This window comes from Meriones unguiculatus, chromosome 16 (assembly GCF_030254825.1).
Source record: "Meriones unguiculatus strain TT.TT164.6M chromosome 16, Bangor_MerUng_6.1, whole genome shotgun sequence".
NCBI lineage: Eukaryota > Metazoa > Chordata > Mammalia > Rodentia > Muridae > Meriones > Meriones unguiculatus.
In genome coordinates this window covers 37,492,164-37,513,124 of record NC_083363.1, presented here as the reverse complement: position 1 = coordinate 37,513,124, position 20,961 = coordinate 37,492,164, and the positions used below count along the sequence as shown (strand labels likewise).

At 53.2% G+C, this 20,961-nt stretch overlaps 2 protein-coding genes across 9 annotated transcripts in view; both read right to left on the bottom strand.

Moving 5' to 3' along the window:
• Positions 1-4,719: 4,719 nt before the first annotated feature.
• Slc29a1 (solute carrier family 29 member 1 (Augustine blood group)) lies at positions 4,720-18,597 on the bottom strand. Of its 5 annotated transcripts, none has more exons than XM_021649308.2 (14): positions 14,783-14,908; positions 12,703-12,961; positions 11,498-11,580; positions 9,452-9,533; positions 9,085-9,317; positions 8,835-8,974; positions 8,559-8,693; positions 8,366-8,463; positions 8,135-8,213; positions 7,476-7,573; positions 7,196-7,304; positions 6,903-6,988; positions 5,611-5,816; positions 4,720-5,274 (listed from the first exon to the last, which is right to left on the bottom strand). In XM_021649308.2, the coding sequence occupies exons 3-14, from the start codon at positions 11,524-11,526 to the stop codon at positions 5,163-5,165; spliced, it is 1,407 nt and encodes a 468-aa protein (XP_021504983.1). In that variant the 5' UTR covers positions 11,527-11,580; positions 12,703-12,961; positions 14,783-14,908; the 3' UTR covers positions 4,720-5,162. The 5 variants fall into 5 exon arrangements, with proteins under 5 accessions (XP_021504983.1, XP_021504981.1, XP_060225651.1 ...); XM_021649306.2 differs by having other exon boundaries at positions 12,703-12,803; positions 14,783-14,897; XM_060369668.1 differs by lacking the exons at positions 12,703-12,961; positions 14,783-14,908 and adding an exon at positions 18,574-18,597.
• Positions 18,598-19,828: 1,231 nt separating this feature from the next.
• The window catches only part of Mymx (myomixer, myoblast fusion factor), a 1,431-nt gene continuing 298 nt past the window's right edge, over positions 19,829-20,961 (bottom strand). The window contains exons 2-4 of one of the 4 annotated variants that reach the window (XR_009586791.1): positions 20,401-20,673; positions 20,155-20,259; positions 19,829-19,960 (exon numbers count right to left, since the gene is read on the bottom strand). Coding sequence is in view for 2 of the 4 variants with exons in the window: in XM_060369666.1 (XP_060225649.1) it covers positions 20,405-20,659 (255 nt within the window). In the remaining 2 variants the exon portion in view is untranslated. Of the gene's footprint in view, positions 19,961-20,081; positions 20,674-20,961 lie in introns of those variants that run through there. The other 3 variants (XR_009586790.1, XM_060369666.1, XM_021649296.2) reach the window with 3 other exon arrangements.

The following is a 20,961-nucleotide window of genomic DNA, read 5'->3' as shown; positions in this document are numbered from 1 at the left end:
TGGCTTGTCTGGGTTTGAACAGCTGGGCCCAAGACATACACTCTATGGATCTGAATTCAAGCCAAGTGGCCCCAGCCCCAGCAAAGGCCAAGGAAGAGGTTGCTGCTGTCCTGGGCAGAGGCCTTCGCAGGGCCCTGCTGATCCGTATTTAGCACTTCCCCACAACCAGGAGCCAGAAAGCTGGTTGTTTGAATGTGTGTGAGTCCTCAGGACTGCCAAAGCCATAGAAAGCTAAACAGACACCCCTTGAAAGCACACACAGGAAGTGCCTGGCTAGGGCACAGTGCCACTGATGAGTTTAAGGAGACCAGGACTCTGCCCACCCCTACCCCAGGAACCTGATGGTCCTCAGGAACCTGCATAGACCGCCAGCCTGGCTGGGGCCTCAGATCTTCTGGCCTGCAGACGGTCACTCTTCCTGTGTGTCTGTGCTGGCCAGACAGCACAGCTCTCTCTTTAAAGCGACTGCGCTTCTCTGATCACATCCATTTTTAGTCGCTAGCAACTTAATTCTAAGAACAATTTAATTTTTGTAAGAATTGGGTTCTCCTGTCACTCCACCTCCCCTTTATCCATGTCCTCACATTTCTTCCTTTTCAGACCTAAACCAGCTTTTTAAGAAAATGTAGAATTTACCTTTTTTATCTTCTCATGTAAACACCAAAACAAACAAACAAAAAAAAGTAAATAGATCCTTGCAGTTGCCTGCCTCAATGGCAGTGATGACTATGACCACAAGTGGGCGCTCTGCAGTCAACACCACTTTGCCCCATACAATAAAGAGAATCACTTGCACCTCAGTGGTAGCCATGCAGAGGACAGAAACTGAATAGACTGCTTTGAACAGAAACGTCAGGAAGTGATGTCCAGCACCGTGGCAGGAAGGATAGCTGGCAGTCCCTTACTCAACCCTCCCTCCTTCCCAGGAAGCAGAAGGGACCATCAGTGGCTTCCAATGCTCCTTGATCCTCAAGATGGTGATACCTACAGAGCCTGCTTGTGGTCAGAAGACGCTACTGTAGTTAATCAGGCACAGGAATACATTAGAAGACTTTGGGGTGGGGCTGGGCTCAGGGCAGGAAAGATGGCTCAGTGGTTAAGAGCACTGGCTCCTCTTCCAGAGGACCCGGGTTCAATTCCCAGTCAACCACATGGCAGCTCCCAACTGTCTGCAACTCAACATACATGGGAGCAAAATACCAATGTACATAAAGTAAACTATTTTTTCAAAAAAGACTTTTGGGGGAAAAGATTATATCCCAGCCATTTTCTTCAACAGTGATTCAGGTACAGCAAATAATAAAGTGGCTGAATCATGTATGTGTCCCCCGCCAGGCCCCACTTCAGGTCAGTGCTGGGGTTGAGAACCTAACACTAGCAATGAATGGCACCACGTATCTGGGCAGGGCACGAGAGGGTGTGGAGGGCAGGTGTCACTTGGTCATGAACAGTTTCAGCTTAGCCCTAGGAGGCAGGCACAGCATCCAAAACCCGAGGGAAATGCAAACCCAAAACCCTAACAGCCCCATGGCTGGTAGGAGCGTGACAGGAAGCCTGGCATGGTGGTGCACACCTGTGATCCCAGCGCTCGAGAGGCAGAGGCAGGCAGGTCTCTGTGAGCTCGAGGCCAGCCTGGTCTACAAAGTGAGTCAAGGACAGCCAAGGCTACACAGAGAAACCCTGTCTCGACAAACAACCGGGGGTGGGGGGGGAGCTATGTCACACTACAAACGTCCTGGGGCGCAGAAGGGAAAGAAAACTGCACAAGCTGATGGCGGCCGGCCAGACGTCAGAAAGCTTTGGGGCAGTAGGTGCGTGTCCCAGAGAAGAGGACCCCACTGTACCCGCAGCACGTCTCCCTGTGGTGCTGTCACCCCGTCATCCCAGCCCTCAGAAGGAGCCCTGGTAACACAGTGCCAGACCAGCTGGGAATGCACAGCAACAACCTTCTTGGTGGTTCTTGAACACTCTTCCAAAAAGCTGAGACCCCTAGTGAAAAAATAAGTCTGGGCAGTGGCGGCACAGACCGTAATTCCCAGCACTTGGGAGGCAGAGGCAGGTGGATCTCTGAGGTTCTGAGATTGAGTACCAGGACATCCAGAGAAATGGTCTCAAAAACAAAACAAAAATGACACTAGTTTCTTGTGGCCACACGTGGTATGGATTGGAGGAACCCAGGAGCTAGCCTGCAGGTAAGAGGTGAAAAGGGTTTGGGAAGAAACTCGGGTTCCCTGGGGCCTGCCAGTGCTGAAGAAAGGCCTCTCCCAGTTTCAGTGCAAAGAGGAAGCCAGTGAGTAGAGCTAAGGGCAAACAGAAGAGACTTCAGCTTGCATTTTCAGCTTGTCTTATGGCCAGGGCACAGGCTGTGTGAACTAGACGGCATGGGAAGGCCATTTCTAACAGCTCACATACGCTGGGTTTGTTGTTGGTTGGTTGGTTTAGTTTTTGAGAGTTTCCTTGTGTAGCCCTAGCTGTCCTAGAACTTAATTTGTAGACCAGGATAGCCTCGAACTCACAGAGATCTGCCTTGTTCTGCCTCTGGGATTAAAGGTATGAGCCACCACTGCCCAGGCATGTCTGCAGTTTTGACAAACTAGTCATGGACTCCAGCGCCTCCAACCCATCATCAACCTTGCCCTTATTAAGAATTGAAAACAGAGGGTTCAGTGGTTAAAAGCACTGACTGCTCTTACAGAGGACCCACGTTCAGTTCCCAGTACCAACATGGCAGTTACAACTGTCTGTAACTCTAGTTCCAAGGGATCAACACCCTCACACACACATACATGCAGGCAAAACACCAATGCACATAAAATTTAAAACAGCCGGGCACAGTGGTGGCACATTCCTGTAATCCCAGCACCCTGGTAGGCAGAGGCAAGTGGATTTCCGTGAATTTGAGGCCAACCAACCTGGTCTGCAAAGTGGTCCAGGATAGCCAAGGCTATACAGGAAAAAAGAAAGAAAAGAAAAGAAAAGAAAAGAAAAGAAAGAAAGAAAGAAAGAAAGAAAGAAAGAAAGAAAGAAAGAAAGAAAACAGAACAAGGGGCTGGAAGAATGACTCAGCAGTCAAAAGTACTGGCTGCTCTTCCAGAAGACCTGGGTTCAATTCCTAACACCTACATGGCAGCTCACAATTGCCTACAACTCCATTTCCAAAGGATCCCACACCCTCACATAGGCACACATGCAGGCAAAACACCAATGCACATGATTTAAAAAATAAAAACTGAAAACAAACCAGGCAGTGATGGTACACGCCTTTAATCCTAGCACTCAGGAGGCAAAGGCAGGCAGATCTCAGAAGTTCGAGACCAGCCTGGTCTAGAGTTCCAGGACAACCAGGGCTACATAGGGAAACCCTATTTCAGGAAACAAAACAAAAAACCACTACTACCCATAAAGGTCTGAAACCTTTGTTTTAAGTCAGCGGTTCTTAACCTGTGGGTTGTGACCCTTGGGGGCGGGGGGGTCTAAGACCATCACAAATTTACATTACTGTTCAAATTCATAGCAGCAGCAAAACTGCAGTTATGAAGTAGCAACAAAAATAATTTTATGGCTAGGGCTCACCACAAGAGGAACTATATTATGGGGTTGCAGCATTAGGAAGGCTGAGAACCACTGTTTTAAATGAAATTTCTGTAAAAAAGGAAGTCCCAAGAGTTGGGCCAACTCTGTAGCCATCAGCTGGTCAAGAACCAAAGAGCAAACAGCCCTGGGACCGGGGGGGTGGGGGTGGGAGTGGGGGAGGAGAGCAAAAGTTGCTGGCTCTCTGGGAAAAGCCTGAGCCACCTCTCTCCCAGGGCTGGGACTGGGGCTTGCTTAGGGTTGGTGCTCCTCTCTCCTCCAGTGGGGCACCAGGGGTAGCTCCCCCTCCACTGAGACAGTCTCCCATCCCATCCCAAACCACCCTTCCTCAGACCACAGTGTGGTTGGAGAATGGGAAGGTCCAACTCCAACATGAGGACACATAGGCCCGTTGTTCTCCAGGAAGTCTGGCAGCCCGGGCTTTGGTGTCAGGGCCTGGAGCCAAGTAAGGGAGAGAACCCAGGCCTCTGCCTTTTCCTGCCCAGGGATGTGGGAGTATGGCCAGCAGCTGGGGGTGGTGCTGGCCAATTTGGCAGAGTTCGTTCCAGGGGCTGAGGACAGCATTTGTGGGGGGAGGGGAAAGTAACAGTGAAGACAAAGAAAACACCCAAAGCTGCCTCCATGTCCAGTCCTCTGAAATAAGAAAGAGGGGCTAGGGCGCAGCTCAGCTGGGAAAAGCCCGAGCCACCTCCCAGGCCTACCATGCACCAAACCAAGGCCTACCATGTACCAAACCCTGGCTTTGATCCCTAGATCCAGGACATGGTAGTGCAGGTCTATGGCACCAGCACTGGAGAGGTGAAGGCAGGAGGAACAGTACAAGGTCATCCTCAGGGACATACGGAATGGGAAGACAACTTGAACTACACCCGGACTCGGGGCAGGGGGAGTGAGCAAAAGAGAAAACTCCTCTTTCAAGATCTGGGCCACTGTCTGGGGTGTCTTGGCTCCAGGCCTGTCCATTCTCTGTGGCCCCAGTAGGGGGCACTGCAGTCCCTCTGAGACTAAAAGGCTCTATCTTCCCTATACCCAGGCCCAACTTTGGGTCATGCTCAACCCCTAGACTCAGGCTGCCAGCCTCCTCCCCTCTCCAAGGAGTTAAACCTTGGGAGGACACACAGGGAGCTGTGGAGGGAAAAAAAAAAAAGTTTATTTAATCAGAGAGCCTCTGAACGCACCTGGTTTCTGTCAGTATAAAAAAAGGCAGTAAAATGACAAGGAGCAGGGACACAGAGAACAGGCACAGAAAAAAGGAGGGAGAAGGAACGTAAGATCACATGATACGGCAGTCAGCCATCCACCTCCACCCCATCCTTGTCAGAGGACGAATCTCACTCGGCCCAGGAGTCTCTTGTGCTTCGCTCAAGCAGGAACCAGTCAGAGATGTCAGTCAGAGACCATGGCCCTTGCCATTCTGACCCCTCAATCCCAAGTCCATCCAGGCCAAGCATAGGCCAGAAGAAAGTAGAGGTCAGCTAGAAGAGCAAACCTCTGGACCCCTGCTCATCCCTGGCAGGGAAGGAAATGAGCAGGAAGCAGGCAGGCAGTGCAGTCCTTCTGTGCCCATGTGGTCACACCAGTGCCCTTAACAAGAAAGACAATACAGCGCCCAGAGCCAGGCCCAGACACAGAAAGAAGGACATGATGTTTCCTGCTGTCTCTGCCTCGGCTGGTTTGACTTTCCTAAAAGAAGAAAGGCAGGGAAATCTTAGGAGAGCCAAGCCCGGCCCTGCCCCCACATTCCTTCCTAAATTTCCAATCCCAGACTACTTCTTGGGGGAATGTGTCTTGGGGATATCTTCCACCCTGCCTCACTCCCCCCACAAGCCAGCATGAACACACTTGGAAACCCTTACCTCCACAGCCCTTCCCGACCCCCACGCTGGACCTTCCGCCACCACAAGCTCCTCACAGCTTTGACATGAAGGATTCTCCTGCTGCCATTTCCCTCTACTGAGGGACACCCCTGGGACTCTCACCCGGCCTAATGTCCCCCAAGTCCCTCATGGCCTCACTCACTTGGGCCCGAAGCACATGCAGAGGCTGGCAAGGTAGCCATTGGAGAAGGCAAAGGCGGCCATGAAGACGATGAACCAGATGTCATGCTTAAAGATGGAGGGCAGGTAGTAGCGCTGTTTCACGTTCACATTGCATAGCATCAGCAGGGGGATAAACACGATCCTGGCGACCACCAAAGCTGGCAACCAGAAGCTATCCTTTCCAGGCTGCAAGGAACAGGCAATGCTTCAGCCCATGCCAGCCCTCACGGTCTACTCGGGGCCTCTAGGGACTTCGATAAAACCACTAGGCCAGGCTACCTTTTGGGGGTACTGATTGCCAGGGGTACAGTGGTTGCCTGTGGAATACCAAAGGTTTCTTTTTTTCTTTTTGAGACAAGTTCTCATGTATCCCAGGCTGGCCTCAAGCTCACTCACTATATAGCCAAGAATGACCTCGAACTTCTGATCCTCCTATTTCTAGCTGGGATTTCAGGTGTTCACTACCATACCTGACTTATGACGTGCTCTGGGTTCTTCTGATCTGGGTAGATACACACATGTGCCATGTTACATACCTAAGAACTATACACACGGGCTGGAGAGATGGCTCAGTAGCTAAAAGTGAGTCCTCTTTCAGAAGAGCCAGGTTTAGTTCCCAGAACCCACACCGAGCAGCTCACCATCTCCTGTTAACTCCAGCTCCAGGGGATCTGGTGCCCTCTTCTGGTCTCTGTGGGCACTGCACTCACATGCACACATCCCCACATACACATAATTTAGAAGTCTTAGCTGGATCATGGTGGCACATGCACTTGGGAAGCAGAGGCAGATGGATCTCTGAGGCCAGCCATCTACATGGCAAGTTCCAGGACAATCAGAGCTACATGGTAAGACTCTGTCTCACAAAAACAAAAACCACAATAATTCAAAAATCTAAAAAGCCAGAAAGTGGTGGCGTATGTCTTGGGAGGCAGGGCCAGGTGGATCTCTGTGAGGTCGAGGCCAGCCTGGTCTATACAGAGTGGCCAGATCTACACAGAGAAACCATGCCTCCCCCCCCCAAAAAAAAAATAAAAGGAATTATACACATTAAGTTACACGTAAGTTACATGTAGATTTGAAAAGGATAGTTCTCTTCCCACCGTCCCCCCTTCTTGCAGTAGAACCCAGGGGGGTCATGCATGCTAGGCAAGCCCTCTACCACAGAGCCACACCCCAACCCCACCATTATACTTTCTTGAGGGGGGGGACCCTCTTAGCCTCAGTTGGACACTTTGATCTCACAGGTCCCATAGCCCATATTCTACTTACCCACATGCAAACAGCAGTGAGGCTCCGGCCTAGCCAGTCAAAGACATTGAAATTCAAGAAACAAGCCACGGGTATGAAATAGCTTTCTAGAAGAGAGACTTGGACTTAGCACCTGGCCCTCTCTGGGCCTCAGCCTCCTCACTGTCCATCAAACGAGATGCTTCCAGCCAATAGCAGGTGACTAGGCCCATGAAGATCCAGCTGGGCAGAAAGGTCCCCAGGTGGCCCACACTCCACCCTTGGCCCTGCTCTGTACTCTGGCTGAATCCATCCCAGGGAGCAGGGACCCTTACCCCAGGCACTTGTGCCTGCAATGCTGGATTTGATCTCAGCAGTAACAGCAGGGAACAACCCAATGGTGACTGTAAAGATGAAGCAGACAGACAGAGCCAGGACGGAGATCTGGAGAAGAAGAGATTCATCTTGGTTTCCAGTTTGTGTGTAATTAATGCCAGCACTCGGGAGACAGGAGAAAGCCCAGTCTTACATCAGAAATGGAGGTGGTGTAAGGGTAGACATAGCAAGAGAGAAAGGGGTGAGGAGGAGTAGGCAGGACACCCCAGCCCCACATACACTCTTAAGTATGGCCTTGATAGAGTGGTTTCCGCTGGTGGGTGGAGAGCTGGGGGCTGGCACCCCAGAGTCCTCTCTTCCTCCTCTTGGATCCTCTCCTGTTGGGTGAGAGGTTGTAAAAGGATCTTGAAGTTTTGGGGAGGACAGACCCTTAACTGCTGGTCCAGTTATACTCCCAACACCCCACAGACCTAAATGCCCTTGACTCAAGCCCCTAGGGGCTAACGCTTCCCCAGGAGACTCCTGTTCGTCTGTGCTCCCTCTGAAACTGATACCCCAGTACGAATGCCTGAGACATTTAGGGAAATCCAAGTTCGCCTACTTTCCTCATTGAGACAAGATTTTATGTAGCTTAGGCTGGCCTTGAATCGGGATGACCTTAAACTTCTGATCCTCCAGTCTCTATTTCCCAATGCTAGGATTACATGTACACCACCTCGCCCGGGACTCAGTCTCAGGACTCAGAGCAAACACTCTACCAACTGAGGACACTTCAAGTCCCCCCCACGGTCTCTGTGTCATCTTTCCCAGCTCTCACACCTACTTTACGCCTTACTCATGGACGCTCTGCCCTTCTTTGGCTCACAGCTGCAACACAGCAGACCAGGACCACCCCCTCCCTCGTACTGCCCCACAGGACTTCCTTTAGTAATTAAGACCTTTACTGATGAGATCCAACTTTGTCTCCTGCTCTGAAGGCCCCTCCAGGTTGAGCTGCAGGTAATAGCGATAGAATTCCTGTTCAGCACGGGATGTGAAGAAAGTAGAGTCAGGGACATCTCCCGAATCCCAACGTGTAGCGTTTCAGTTTCAGGACACCCTTGCTTTGACAGAAATCCTGCCCTCCCCTCCCCCCACTCCCCAAAGCCCAACTTCCTCCATCTGCTCACCATCCGAGGCAGAGCCAGGTAACACAATATAGCTAAAACAACAACTGCACAGGCTGTGATGAAATAGCCAAAGGCGCTTTCTGACAGCTTGGAACCACCTAGGGCAGATAGTGGACAAGATCAGTTATAATGCATCGCTCCAAACCATCCTGCCCTGCCTCCCCACAACCATCGAGCAGGGAGCATGACTCACTGGCAATGGCACAGATCATCGCCACAGAGCTGAAGAAGCCAGCCAGGCCTTGGCCACTCATGATGGGGGCTGTGTAGTTGGCCGGCAGGACGCCAGCCAGACCAAAAAGGCTGGCTTGCAAAACAGCACCAAATGCTGAGGAACAGTGTGGACAGCATGTCAGCAAGGATGAGGGACTGGCAGTTGGGTTCCCAGGGAGCCTGAACCCCAACCACCCTTATCTCTGCCCCAACTCTCAAGCCAGGCCCAGAGCTGCCCACACTGTCCCTCGATTACAATTAATGAGCATGATCTTGATCATGGTGATGATGAAGAAGGACAGAGCCTCCATCTCCACCTTCACCAGGACGGCAGTGATGAGGAACAGTAGCAGGATAGCCACCAGGCTGCCCAAGATCCGAACAGACTGAGAGATCCTGTAGGAGAGGCAGCGGTGGGGTGGGGGTCAGGGAGGGCCTGGGTGCAGGACAGCGGCCTGGGACTGAGGAAAGGGGAGCTGGATGGGCATCGGGCCGGAGATGCTCACCTCTGATGCAGAAAAGAGTTGAGGCAGGTGAAGAGCAGCAGGGGCAACATGGCGCACAGGGTCATGACATTGTTGAAGATGGCACTGAGAGAGTGGCGCCGCTCTGGCAAGGACACTGTGGGGTCAGCCAAGGCCTCGGTGTCCTTGCTTGTTCTGTCAGTGACCGAGGACATATTCTGGGACATGTCCACCGAGGACATATTCTGGGACAGGTCCAGGCGGTTTTTGAAATACTGTGAGGTTTTGCAGAGGGTGAGTGTTGGAACCTCTGTCCCTCTCTGTGCCTGGAGGCACAGAACCAGGCCTGGAAAAGCCTAGGGGACATGTCCTCTGGTACCTAGTGAACCCCACACCCCTCCAGCCTTACCTCAGTTGCTGTGATAAAAAAATTCCAGGGGAGCAATGTCCCCAGGCCCAGCACGAAGAAGATAAGCCATACTGCCTTATACCTGCATAAGAAAAAGGCAGTGTGATCTACCAGCCCACTCCCTCCCCATCTTCCTAGCTGTCCTCACTGTGTGTGTCCACGTACATGTATCTTCTATAGAGGTGTGAGGTGACGTGTGGGTCCTAGGGTACAGAGCAGGATGTGAGATGGGTCAAGGGAAAAGGGCCAGTGGCACAGTTCTGAATGACATGGGTGACAGAACCTTTGTTCTCAAGTCTTAGGGGAGAAGGCTTAGAGGACCCCTCGGTTTGGGAAGCAGTGTGACCCACGCATCCAGAGATGGCTTTGGAATGTCTGCTGAAGATGGGTGGGTAGATAAAAGAGGGCGAACACGAGCCTCTCCCATCCCTACCTCAAAAGCTGGAAATAATTAGGCTGTGTAAGCGGGTACCGTGGGCTTTCCTGAAGAACTGAGGTCAAGAAACAATCAGTGGGCTAGATGGGCTGGGTGCCTGAGAGGGCTGGGAAATGGGGAGCTTTAGTTTAGTTTCCTTTTTTTTTTTTCCTTCTAACTAGACAGAACCAGTTTTGTAGGCCAAATTACCTAGGGCAGGGCAGATAGACTAAGGCTTATGGATGCCATCTGGTTCTGAGCATGAGGCCACCAGGCCAAGGACTTTGGACAGTTCTTGCCTGTAAGCTTAGCAGCCCTCATCCCTCCCATTGTAGTTGCCTATACCTGGCAAAATACCCTCCCCTTAGCCAGCATCCACAGGCTTCGCAGAGATGGTAGAGGGGAGGCCCAACACAGTGGAACAGGTCTGGCCAGGCAACTGGAGCTTAGCCAGAGCGAGTAACTCAAGTCGGCCAGTCTGAGGCCCTCAAAGCCCTCATCCCTTCCCCCTGAGGTCAAGATGCTCAAGACTTGTTTCGATGGCTCAGATGGAAGGCAAAATTCAAAGGGAAGGTCATAGAGGACAGGAGGACAGAGAAGGGACTAGGGATCCAGGCAGCAGGGCAATAAAGTGGATAGAATGCTGAGGGGCTGGGCCAGGGCACCAGGCAGCCTGGGAAGGAAAGGAGGCAGGACCCTGGGGTCCACAATTACAATCCCTCCCCTCAGAAAACACTCAGAAAGCCTGGCATGATGGTGCACGCCTTTAATCCCAGCACTCAGGAGGCAGAGGCCGGCGGGTTGCTGTGAGCTTGAGGCCAGCCTGGTCTACAAAGTGAGTCCAGGACAGCCAAGGCTACACAGAGAAACCCTGTTTTGAATGGTATTCTCACCAGATTTTACAGGTAGAGAAACTGTCCCAGAAAAATGAAGCTAACTCTCCAGTCAGAATGGGCCTAGTTACATAGCCTTTGGCATGAGGGAGATATAGTGAGTAGGGGAGCTGCGAGGGGTTCTGAGACTGAAAGCACAAAGACGAAGGAGTGGTAGCATTGGCTTTGTGAACTCCCACAAGCCTCAGCCCTCTGGAGAACTTGACTCAGGAGGCTCTCCCATCATAACACACATTCCCGACCTTAACTAGCTTGAGGAAGTGCACAGGCTGCAGAGGCAGGAGGCTAGAAGGGTCAGGCCAGAGAGCGGGGTGGGCCGAGGTCACACAAGGCAGTGGCTCCGGGGCAACCCCCAGGGACAGGGCAGGCCTTCCAGATGTGTTCTGGAATGAGGGAGGCAGCCAAGTATCTCCCCACAGTGATGGTGGGAGGAACCGGAAGCTGCTGTCTAGCTGCAGAGCCACAGTAGAAACAGTGACACAGTCCAGCAGGGGACTGCTGCTCACCTAGCCCCGCAGGCACACTAACAGCACCCAGCCAAGGTATGGTATGCATGTTCCCCACCCCATGTAGACTGGACAAAGAACCACCAGGGCCGGGAGCATAGTTAGGAGAGAAGTAACCTCAAGTCCCAAATACTGCATCTACCCCCCCCAGCCCCAGAGACCCACTCCCAAGATTCCCACACCAGCTCCCCTCCCTGCGACCCCCACAACCCTGCTCCTGGCCACCCAGTACCTGTCCTGAGGCTGGTGGCTGGTTGTCATGGTTCCAGTGTTCTCGGCTGTGCCTGGCTGGAAGCTCCCTCCCTTTGGCTCTTGCTGGGGGTAAAGGAATATTGAGGCACTGTCTGGTTCTGTTTCCACACTGCCCTGGGCCCCTCTCAGACTCTCGGGGGTAGGGCTGGGCTCACAGAACAGGCAAGGAAAGGTCCTGTAGGCTCAGGACCACTCAACTCGGACCCCATCTAGCCTTTGGCCCCAGCAAGCCAGTCCTGTCATCTCTGCCTGATTGGGCTGCACCTGGCTGCCAGCCTGGCCGCTGCCACGGTTATTTTTATCCAGCAGCAGAAGCAGTTTATAAGCTTGGAAACCGAAGGGTGGGGAGCAGGAGAGGAGGAGGACGCATGATTGAGAGGCAGGGGAAGACAGAAGAGAGATGAAAGGGGCCGGGGGAGGAGGGGAAGGGGTGGACAGTGATAACAGTGGAACCAAGAGAGAGGGAGGACAGAGGCAAGGGGGAGGAGACAGCATAAGGAAAAAGAAAGAAGAGAAAGGGCGAGACAGCAAACAGATATGCAGACATGCAGGTTGTGGGGCCTGCTGTAAGTCTGTGCTCTCACTTTCCAGGGTGGCCCCACCACCATAGTACTCAATCAAAGCAGTGGGGGGTGGGGGGAAACCTCAGACCAATTCCTGGAGTAACAGGGACTCTGAGCTCTGCTGGCAGTCTCGAAGCCTTTCTTTCCAACCACTGCCCCGGGGCTTCCTGAGTTCTCAACCAGTTTTCCAACAATACATTTCATAATGGTGGGAGTGGATGTGGCCCCTCCACAGCCAGACAAGTTCCTTTCTTTGACCCCCAAGTCCCAGAAAGTTCCTTTCTATCCACCTACAACCCCCCCCACCCCCGCCTGCCAGTTCTTTTGTCAGTCCCTAGCCATTGTCTTCTTCCCCTTTCTGACAGTGGCCTTGAAGGAAAACTGGAAAAGTGGTACACAGGCCCTAACATCGTGTTCCCAAAGCTCCTAGCCAACTCCTCAGCATCCTTCTCTGTGCCCCATTCACATAGGGGAGACACCCTATCACCAGTGGGCTAAATAGTTTTCCTGCTGTAGGGAAGCAGGACCAGAATATACAGGGCATGCCCTGACAGGGACCCAGCTCAGACTGCTATTCCTTTGCCTAGGGCAGGCTGCTCTTGCTCCCTGTCTCATCACTCACCAAATTCGTAGAGTCGATGGTGGTGTGAAGCTTAGAGTCAAAGGAACCTGGGTGGTCCCCAGCAGGGGGTCCTAGCTCAGACTCAGGAAGAAGGCTGGGTCCTGGGTAAGGGTCCAGAGTGAAAAAGGTGGTAAAGGCTTATCAGGAGAGAATCCCTCAGGCCTCAAGGGGCCCCAATTCAGCAGAGTTTCACAAGCCCAGAAGCTGCAGAAGCTGGAAGCACCAGAGAAGCTGCGACAGATAAAGGGCCACCCTGTAGCTGGGAGATAAGAAAGCCCAAGACTCAGCAGGGGAGCTAAGCCTGTGGCAGTCAGGTCTGCCCTCAGGTGCAGCGAACAGCTGCACCTACCCAGACAAACAGCTGGTCACCCTGACCCCAACCCAATGGCTCTTCTACCCTTCTACGGGCGAACCCCAGATTGTCCAAAGGTCTTCCTTCCCCTCAGTCCTAGGCAGCAAAGCCACCCACCTCCAGATGGAGGCAGAAGGCTCCTAGGACAAGAGGGCTCTGCTGGATCTGGGGAGATCCTGAGGATTCAGGTTTCTATTAGATAGTAGGGAAGGGACCCCCAGCACACACATGATCCTCAGCACAGCACTCCATCTTTCCCAAACACCAGCAAAAGTGAATGTATCCTCAAGCCAGAGAGAGGAGAGCTAACAGTCTTCCTTCAGAAAACTGGAGTAGGCTTGTACAAGTATTTATTTCGGTACACACACACACACACACACACACACACACACACACACACACACACGCAGGCACGCACCCCACACACTCCCCTGCTTGCAGCAATCCCCGCTCCTCCTCTCTTGGGCTCCAGCTAAAGCCATGGGCAGCTCTTGGGTCCTGCCCACATCCTAACATTCCATTTCCTGCCTAGGTGCTTTGTTTTTGTCTGTCCAGGGATCTGATAGCAGCTGAGGGCCTTTGGCATCATTTCAGCCATGCCTTGACCTGCAGAGATGGAGGAGCCCTGAAAACCAGCCCCAACCTGAGCCCTTCCAGGTCCTAGGGTCCCAACACCTCTCATAGGTCAGTTTCTCAACATAGCTTTTGCTACATCAGAGTCCTCAGTTGCAATATGCAGATGGCCCCTCTTCCAGCTGCCCAGAAGCTAGCACAGGACAGTTTCTACTAAACAGATGGGGCCAACTGAGGTTCAAAGAGGTTGCATCACTTGACAAAACCTGCAGAGCTAGTGAGTGCGGGAACCAGCATCAATAAATACTCAATGTACAGATTATTCTAGATTCCTTCTGGGGTGGGAAAGGTGAAATTAATGCGGCTAACCAGCTAGCCCTGTAGACTTCCGGGAGGGGAACTCTGCTCTATTGAAGGGGTTAAAACAAATTGGGAGATTCAGGTCCTTCTCAGCCCCACGTAACATTATTTCAGGTTCACGGCACCTTACAGCCATTCCATCACAAATACATTACTGCATGCAAAGCTCACACAGGAAGGACAAGACTAACTGAAAGGGGAAGGTCAGTCAAGAAGAGGAGGCTGACCAGCCAGCAGCACAGGGTTGGAACAAGCCTTCATCCACCCGGACCCCCAGTTTGCCGTCCTTCCTGCTCTTGTCACTCATTCACTCTGTGTGTAGTAAATGAGGACGCGCCCAAAAAAGGGAGGCCACGGACAGGAGTTTAGTCGGTAAAGTGTCACCCCACACACACTTCCATTTGTATCAAAGTATCCCCATCCTCCGGCCTCGGGGCAGAAGGCAAAGCAACCCCTCTCTCCAGTTCCTACGGGAGCGGTAGCATCGGACCGCTCACTCGCCGACCCCCTGCGGAGGTCACTATAGCGACCGTCGCTTCCAGGCCCAGAAGCCAGTCTGTCCTGTGCCCCACTAGACCCGGGTCCCCACAAAAGGACCACCCCCTACCCAGAGCCAGGCCCATGCGCGCCACGTGCTGCGCTGCACAGCACGCGCCGCGTGGGGGCCGCACCCCGAGTCCCTGTCGCGGTGGCGAAAAGCTGGCAGGCCGGGCCTCCCTTGCCCTCGTGGCAGGCCGGACACACCACTCTCTGCCCCGGAGTGCCCAGCACGTCCCACCCGGGCCCTACGAGCACCTGCTGGAGAAGGTCACCGCCCGAGACGAAATCTGCGCGCTCGACCAGCCGGAGCTTCCCGCGCCCGCCCGAGCGCTTTCAAACCCGCCCTCTGCAGGGCCCGCCCTCCCTGCGAGCCACCTCCCCCGGCGACAGCAGCCGCCCTGGCCCCGCCCCCGGGCTCCTCGCCCCCCCTCTACAGTTGATCGGTCCCCTGAAACCCTGCCAGGGCCGCCCGCTCCGGCGGCCCGGAGCATCTCTGGCCCCTTCCCGACCGTCCCTTGAACACGCGAGCCTGGGAGGGGGCACGGTCCCACACTGGGTACCCCTAATTTCGGCGCTGAGCCTGCGCTAACTCCCACACATTCCACGGCGGGACTGTTGCTCAGACAGGTCCTCTGCTCACACAGGCCCCCACGCCCCCACAGCCGCACTCCACCTCAGGTGTTCCGTTATCCCTCACCGAACCCCGCCCACGCCATCACTCAAACTCCACCGTTTTACTTTCAGCACCCCCTCAAATACACCCTTCTTCCTTTCCACTCCTCCTTTTCCCTTCAAGAAGACTTTCCGCCCCCCTACCCCGGTGGGATACCTCAGACTTAATCGTTCTGGAACCCGGACGTGGGCAGGGTTGTGTTTTGTTTTCCCTCCAACCCTCGCAGACAGGCACACTCTCCACAACAAAAACTCCCTCGTCCTCTCCCCCCCGCCCCGCACCCTCCCCCAACAACTTGGCCTTGAAGGCTGTTTGCATAGGGGACAACCCTGAGGCCACTAGGAAAATTGAAACACAGCTGGAGACTGGAGAAGGAGCCAGGAAGAAAATCGTCACGTCCTGAACATCCCTTTGTCCTAGCCGGCATTTCACTGTCCCAACCCAAGAAGATAACCCTCTAGGCTATAAGTTAACGTCCACATCCTGGGATGGATGGCTAGTGGAGGGAGGGAGGCCATCACGTGCCTCTAGGGGAGGGCAAGGATTCTTTCCTTTTTTTTTTTTTTTTTTGTTGTTGTTGTTGCCTTAAAGGGGGAAGGACCTATTTGCTCACTCGCTTGTCCTCCAGTAGCACTCCCTACTGTAGGGCGACCCAGAAGCTGGGGAGGAGGAGAGATCATCCTTTCCAGGCTTGGCTGCCTCACCCTACCTCCCTAAGGAGCCTGTCCCCAGAGAAGTCATCTAAACTAATTAACAATTATCAGTATTAACATCATAGAGGGAAAGGTGCAATCACTGTCCCCAGAGAAAGTTGGGGCCCTTAGGAGGTGCCTGACTCTATATAGGGCAGTGGGTTCTCCCAAGCTACTGTGGGGGAGACAGCCTTCCTGCTCCCACTGCGATGACACATCTCCCCACCAGCACCATGCAAACAGAGGGCAGGAAGTGGGGCTTGGGTGGTATTTTTCTGGGCACTATCCCATGTCTTAGGAATGGCCTCATGTCCGGCCACAACACCAGATCCCTGGTCCTCTGTTTGTCTCTCCCCTGCCTTTGCCTCCCTTCTTCCGCTGGCCCCCTGCCTCACTCCCACTTTCCTTTCCCAACTCTGGCCCTAGAGCAGTAGCTGGCACAACTACCGGAGAGATCCACTAGGCATGGCCAGGATGGGGATCGGTGCCCAGTCCTTGTGTGCAAAGGGGGCTGGACGTAGGAGGAAAGGAGGGAAGTGGTGAGGGTCTCCATCAGACAGGAGAAAGGCTGGTAGGTGCCTTTCCTCACGCCCATTGGGACCTGGCCGGGTATGCAGATGGCCACAGCCAGGCCTGTTATTATTGGAAAACAGCCCATTTGGCAAGCTCCTGGCCTGGGCTCCAGCCAGCACCCACACCCCAGGCAGCCTCAGCCAGTTGCCGGTGCCCTGGCCCAGGCCCTCTGCTGGACAGCCCTGAGAACCAGCTCACACAGGCCTGGGCCTGGAAAGATTCTTAGGCAGATCCACCAGGCCTTTTTCACCTTCCTCCTCATTTCAGGGTTCCCTCCTCCCTGTCCCTAATGTTGAGTTAGAAGGGCTGGTCCACCTGAGCCAATGCTCACTTTTGTGTGCCTTTCTCCACCCTAGCTGGGACTGGCTTGCTCTATCACTTCTTCCCCTTCCTCCCCCCTTTAGAAGGTAGGCTTGCTTTACACCACGCTCACAGCCCTATCTCTCCCCAGGTCTGTTTCTCTCAGCTGTTAGCAAGAGCCATCTGTGTTTGCTGCAACAGCGTTTGCTCCGGCCTGGGAGGTTGTCACAAGCTTTGTCTCAAGTTCTCTGTTGTTTGTGATCAAATCTCTGTGTCCTTGTGGTCGAAAAGGAACCAGGAAAAGCCCAGGGAAACACTTGCCCAACATGCCAAACTTAAGGGGACACCGAAAAGATTCAACAACAAAGAGGAATTTTAAGGCAATATGTGTTGTTTCTTTGTTTTGCTCTTGTTTGTTTCGTGATACTTGGGGTCAAGTTTGGGGCCTGGAACATGCTAGTGACATGCTCAGCCACTGAGCAAGCTCCTCAGTCCTAATGTCATTGTTTAAAACAAAATCCCAGCCCGGCTTGGTGGTGCAGGCCTTCAATCCCAGCACTTGGGAGACACAGGCAGGCAACTCTCTTGATAGTTCTAGGCCAGCCTGGTCTATAAAATGAGTTCTAGGACAGCCAGAGCTGTTTCACAAGGATACCCTGTCTCTAAACAAACAAACTAATTAATTAATTAATTGATTGATTAAATAATGTTAAATGATTAACTAATTAATAAATTAATGGGAAGACTCCATAAAGAATACACACTCAAACTCTATGTGTGTGCAGAGGCCAGAGAACTACCTTTGGCTGTGGTTCCTCAGGGCCAATCCACACTGTTTTGTTTTGTTTTAAGATTATGTATTTATGTGTGTATACCATGTGGGTACAGGGCACATGGAGTCCTGGGGGCTTGGATCCCTTGGAACTGGTGTTGTAGGCAGCTGTGAGCTACCTGATGTGGGTACTGGGACCCAAACCTAGGGCCTATACAAGAACAATAACCACCCTTAACCTCTGAGGCCATTCTCAGCCACCTTGCAGTCTTTATTTTTGAGACAGCATTTCACTATGTAGCTTGGGCTGGCCTGGAATTCTCTAGGCAGACCAGACTGGAACTCACAGAGATCTGTCTGCCTCTGATTTAGGAGTGCTGAAATCAAAGGGCTGTGCACACCTTGTTTTTTAACATAGGATTTCTAGCCATTTGTTCTTTCCTTTGCCTCCCCAGTGATGGATTATAAATGGTATCACAGCTTTGAAACTTTTTAAACTTATATATTTTTCAAACTTAGCCTCTGAGAGGATTGAGCCAATTGAGCAAGTCTTCCCTGCACCCAACATCAAAATTTCAAATAAGGGCAGAGGTGTACAAAGGGTGGATACCAGGTCAGGGTTCAAGAAGAACTGACCTTGCTCATTCGGTCTGAGCTTGGGCTTCTAGCCAAATTTCTGGGCTGTGTCTCCTAACCCTCTGGTTGGCAGGTAGGTCTCTGACTCAGGGGACATTTTAAGTGGTCCAGAGCATTTAAGCGTTTAATAATCCAATTGTGGGCCTACAAACTCCCAGAAAAGAAAAAAAAAATCCTTCCTCACGAGGCGGCAGATTCGTACTCCGCTGGGCCACATCCTCCTTTTCAAAGGGCCTGCTGGACCGGACACCACTATAACCACCTGTTTGGTCCCTTCCTCGGGTGCCTGGCTCCCACGCACCTGCTGAAACTAGGGCATTCGGGCCTGTCGAGGGAGGGGCTGGACAAGAAGGAAAATTCCCAAGCAGTGGGGACCCCAGCCCCCTCCCGACCTCCTCACCTCGGGGAGGGGGCCCGCTGCCAAGACCGGAGCTGGCCGGTCTCGGGCACGGTGCAAGAGAGGAGTCGCCACCGACGACAGTGAGACAGCCTCAGGCTGGGCAGCCTTTGCCTGCCCCGCCCCGCTCGACGAGTGGCGATCGGGGACACGGAGTGGCCCGAAGGAGGCCAAGTGGGAGGGGCCGTGGGGCTGAGAAGGACGTCTTAGGGAAGGTGGGACTGCCTTTAATCCACCTGTCCCCACAGGTCGCACGTGCTCTAGTTTCTGAGGACTCTGCAGGAAGCCGCTGGGTCGGGGGTGGGGGGGGGAGTGGGGGGGGAGGTGCAGCTCAGCTCAGATGTTACTGCTTTCCCAGCCTCAAGTTTCTGTAGAAACCTGTATGGGGGATCCCCAACTTGACTGGGGATCCTGACCGGACAAGGGCCTGTATTTCTCACTATAGCTAAGGGTATATAGTAATCCTGGAAGGATTATTGTGTAGGAATCATAATTAAATGAACCAGAAAAATTATGCCCACCCACGCATGAGTGCATGCACAAAAGCCCCCAAGGCCTCTACTGTGGAGTGGGAAATAAAGTAAGTTTTAAAAAATTATTATTTTATTTTTTGTGTATAGGTGTTTTGCCTGAGTGTACATCTACACAGGCCCGTGCCTGGTGCCCTTGGAGGCCAGAGGAGAGTGTGGAACTGGGGTTATAGAGGGCTGCTGAGCTGCCTCCCAGGTACTGGAAATTGAACTCAGGTCCTCAGGAAAAGTGAGTCCTCAGCCAGTGAGTCATCTCTCATCAACTGCTGAGTCATCTCTCCAGCCCCAAGAAGTGAAATACTTAGGTGATTTCTTATTTCTTCAAGGGTAGTATGATGTCCCTCAAAGTCATCCTTATCCCTACTTCCCAGCCCACCGCCCTGCTGACCAATGTTTTTTTTTCCCCCACCACCTCTGAGATGTCTCCAAAGCTCACCAGGGATCAATTTCCTTCCCCTGTCAGCCAGCTAGTCCTCCTGCAACACAGCTCTAAGCCATCGCTGGGCCACAGTGGGACATTCTGAATGAAGTTACTCAACTACAAACAACTTGTATGCTGTCAAGTCTGAGAGGGACAGATGGAACAAGTTATCCCGAGGAAGTGTCGCCAACCCGCCCACCCTTTCTCCAGCTCCCCGCAGAAAAACAGTTCAAGCGTGGGGGCCGTGAGACTTTCCAAAACACCCCAGCCACCCAACAGGGGGCCCAAAATTATCTCGACTGGTGGTGTGCTCTCCTAGCATGCACAAAGCCCTGGGTTCAATCCCCCAGTTCCACACGAACTGGCCTTGGATGTGGTGTATGCCTGTAATGCCGCCACTCTCGAAGTCAGCTCAAGATCGTCCTCAGGGGTCCGAGGTCTCAAAAACAAACAAACAATAATAATAATACACCGTCGTTTATTGACTACATGCTGAGGACCGATCCTTGGGAGGATGTCTCAAAAGGGAACCTAGGTCCTATTATTTTAAGGTAGACCGGCCAGTTTGAATTTAAATATCACCTCTTAGCTGGATTGTCTTGAGTCTAGGTTAAACATCCTTTCTTAACTGACCTGGATACCTCCATTTGCAGGTCCAACCTGGAGGCCAGAGGTGAGGCAGAGGGAGCTGCAGCCAGGCGGGGCGGGGCGAACAACACAACCTTGGTCAGATGGGTCCTAGGGGAGAGGGAGCTGTTCAGGTCAGAACCCTCTTCTACTCAGCCCCTACTCTGGCTTCCCCGACTGGACGTCCTGCAGTCAAGTGCGGATGCCTGGACTGAAAGTACTTTGATGAACATTGCTGCTTCCAGGACTCACGGCCTCACTTCCGGTGGCCCAATCTCTCCTTCCTCTGAGAGCGGTCCACTCTGGAGGCCTCTGCAGCCTCCGGTGGCTGTTGCTGGCTGAGGACAAACAACAGACAGCCCAGGAGAGCCTCACGCATGTCTTGGGAGCTCAGTCGACGGGCCAGACGGCGCAGCAGGGGCAGGAGGTGCTGGCGAGCCAGGCGGGCCACAGGCAGCAGCAGGCGGGACAGCAGCGATCGAAGCAGCAACGGGAGCAGTGGCACCGGCATGGCAGGACCTGGACCTGCAAAGGGAGCCCACGTTCTAGACTGTACCTCCCGTCTCACCTGGCAAAGCCCTCTAGAGGAGGTCTTCTCCTCAGCTTATACCTCTGCGCTTCCCCAGCCTTCAACTCAGTGGAGTAGTTTTACTTTGGGGCAGCCCGTTCTCCTGGAAAGACCCAGGGGGTTCGCTCAGTGTTAGCACAAATGGGAACGGAGCCCGGGGTTGGGGGACTGGGGGGTGGGACTGGGGCTAGGTGCTACAGCTTCCCTGTTCCGGCCTCCACGGGCGCTGTTACTGTCTCCAGTTC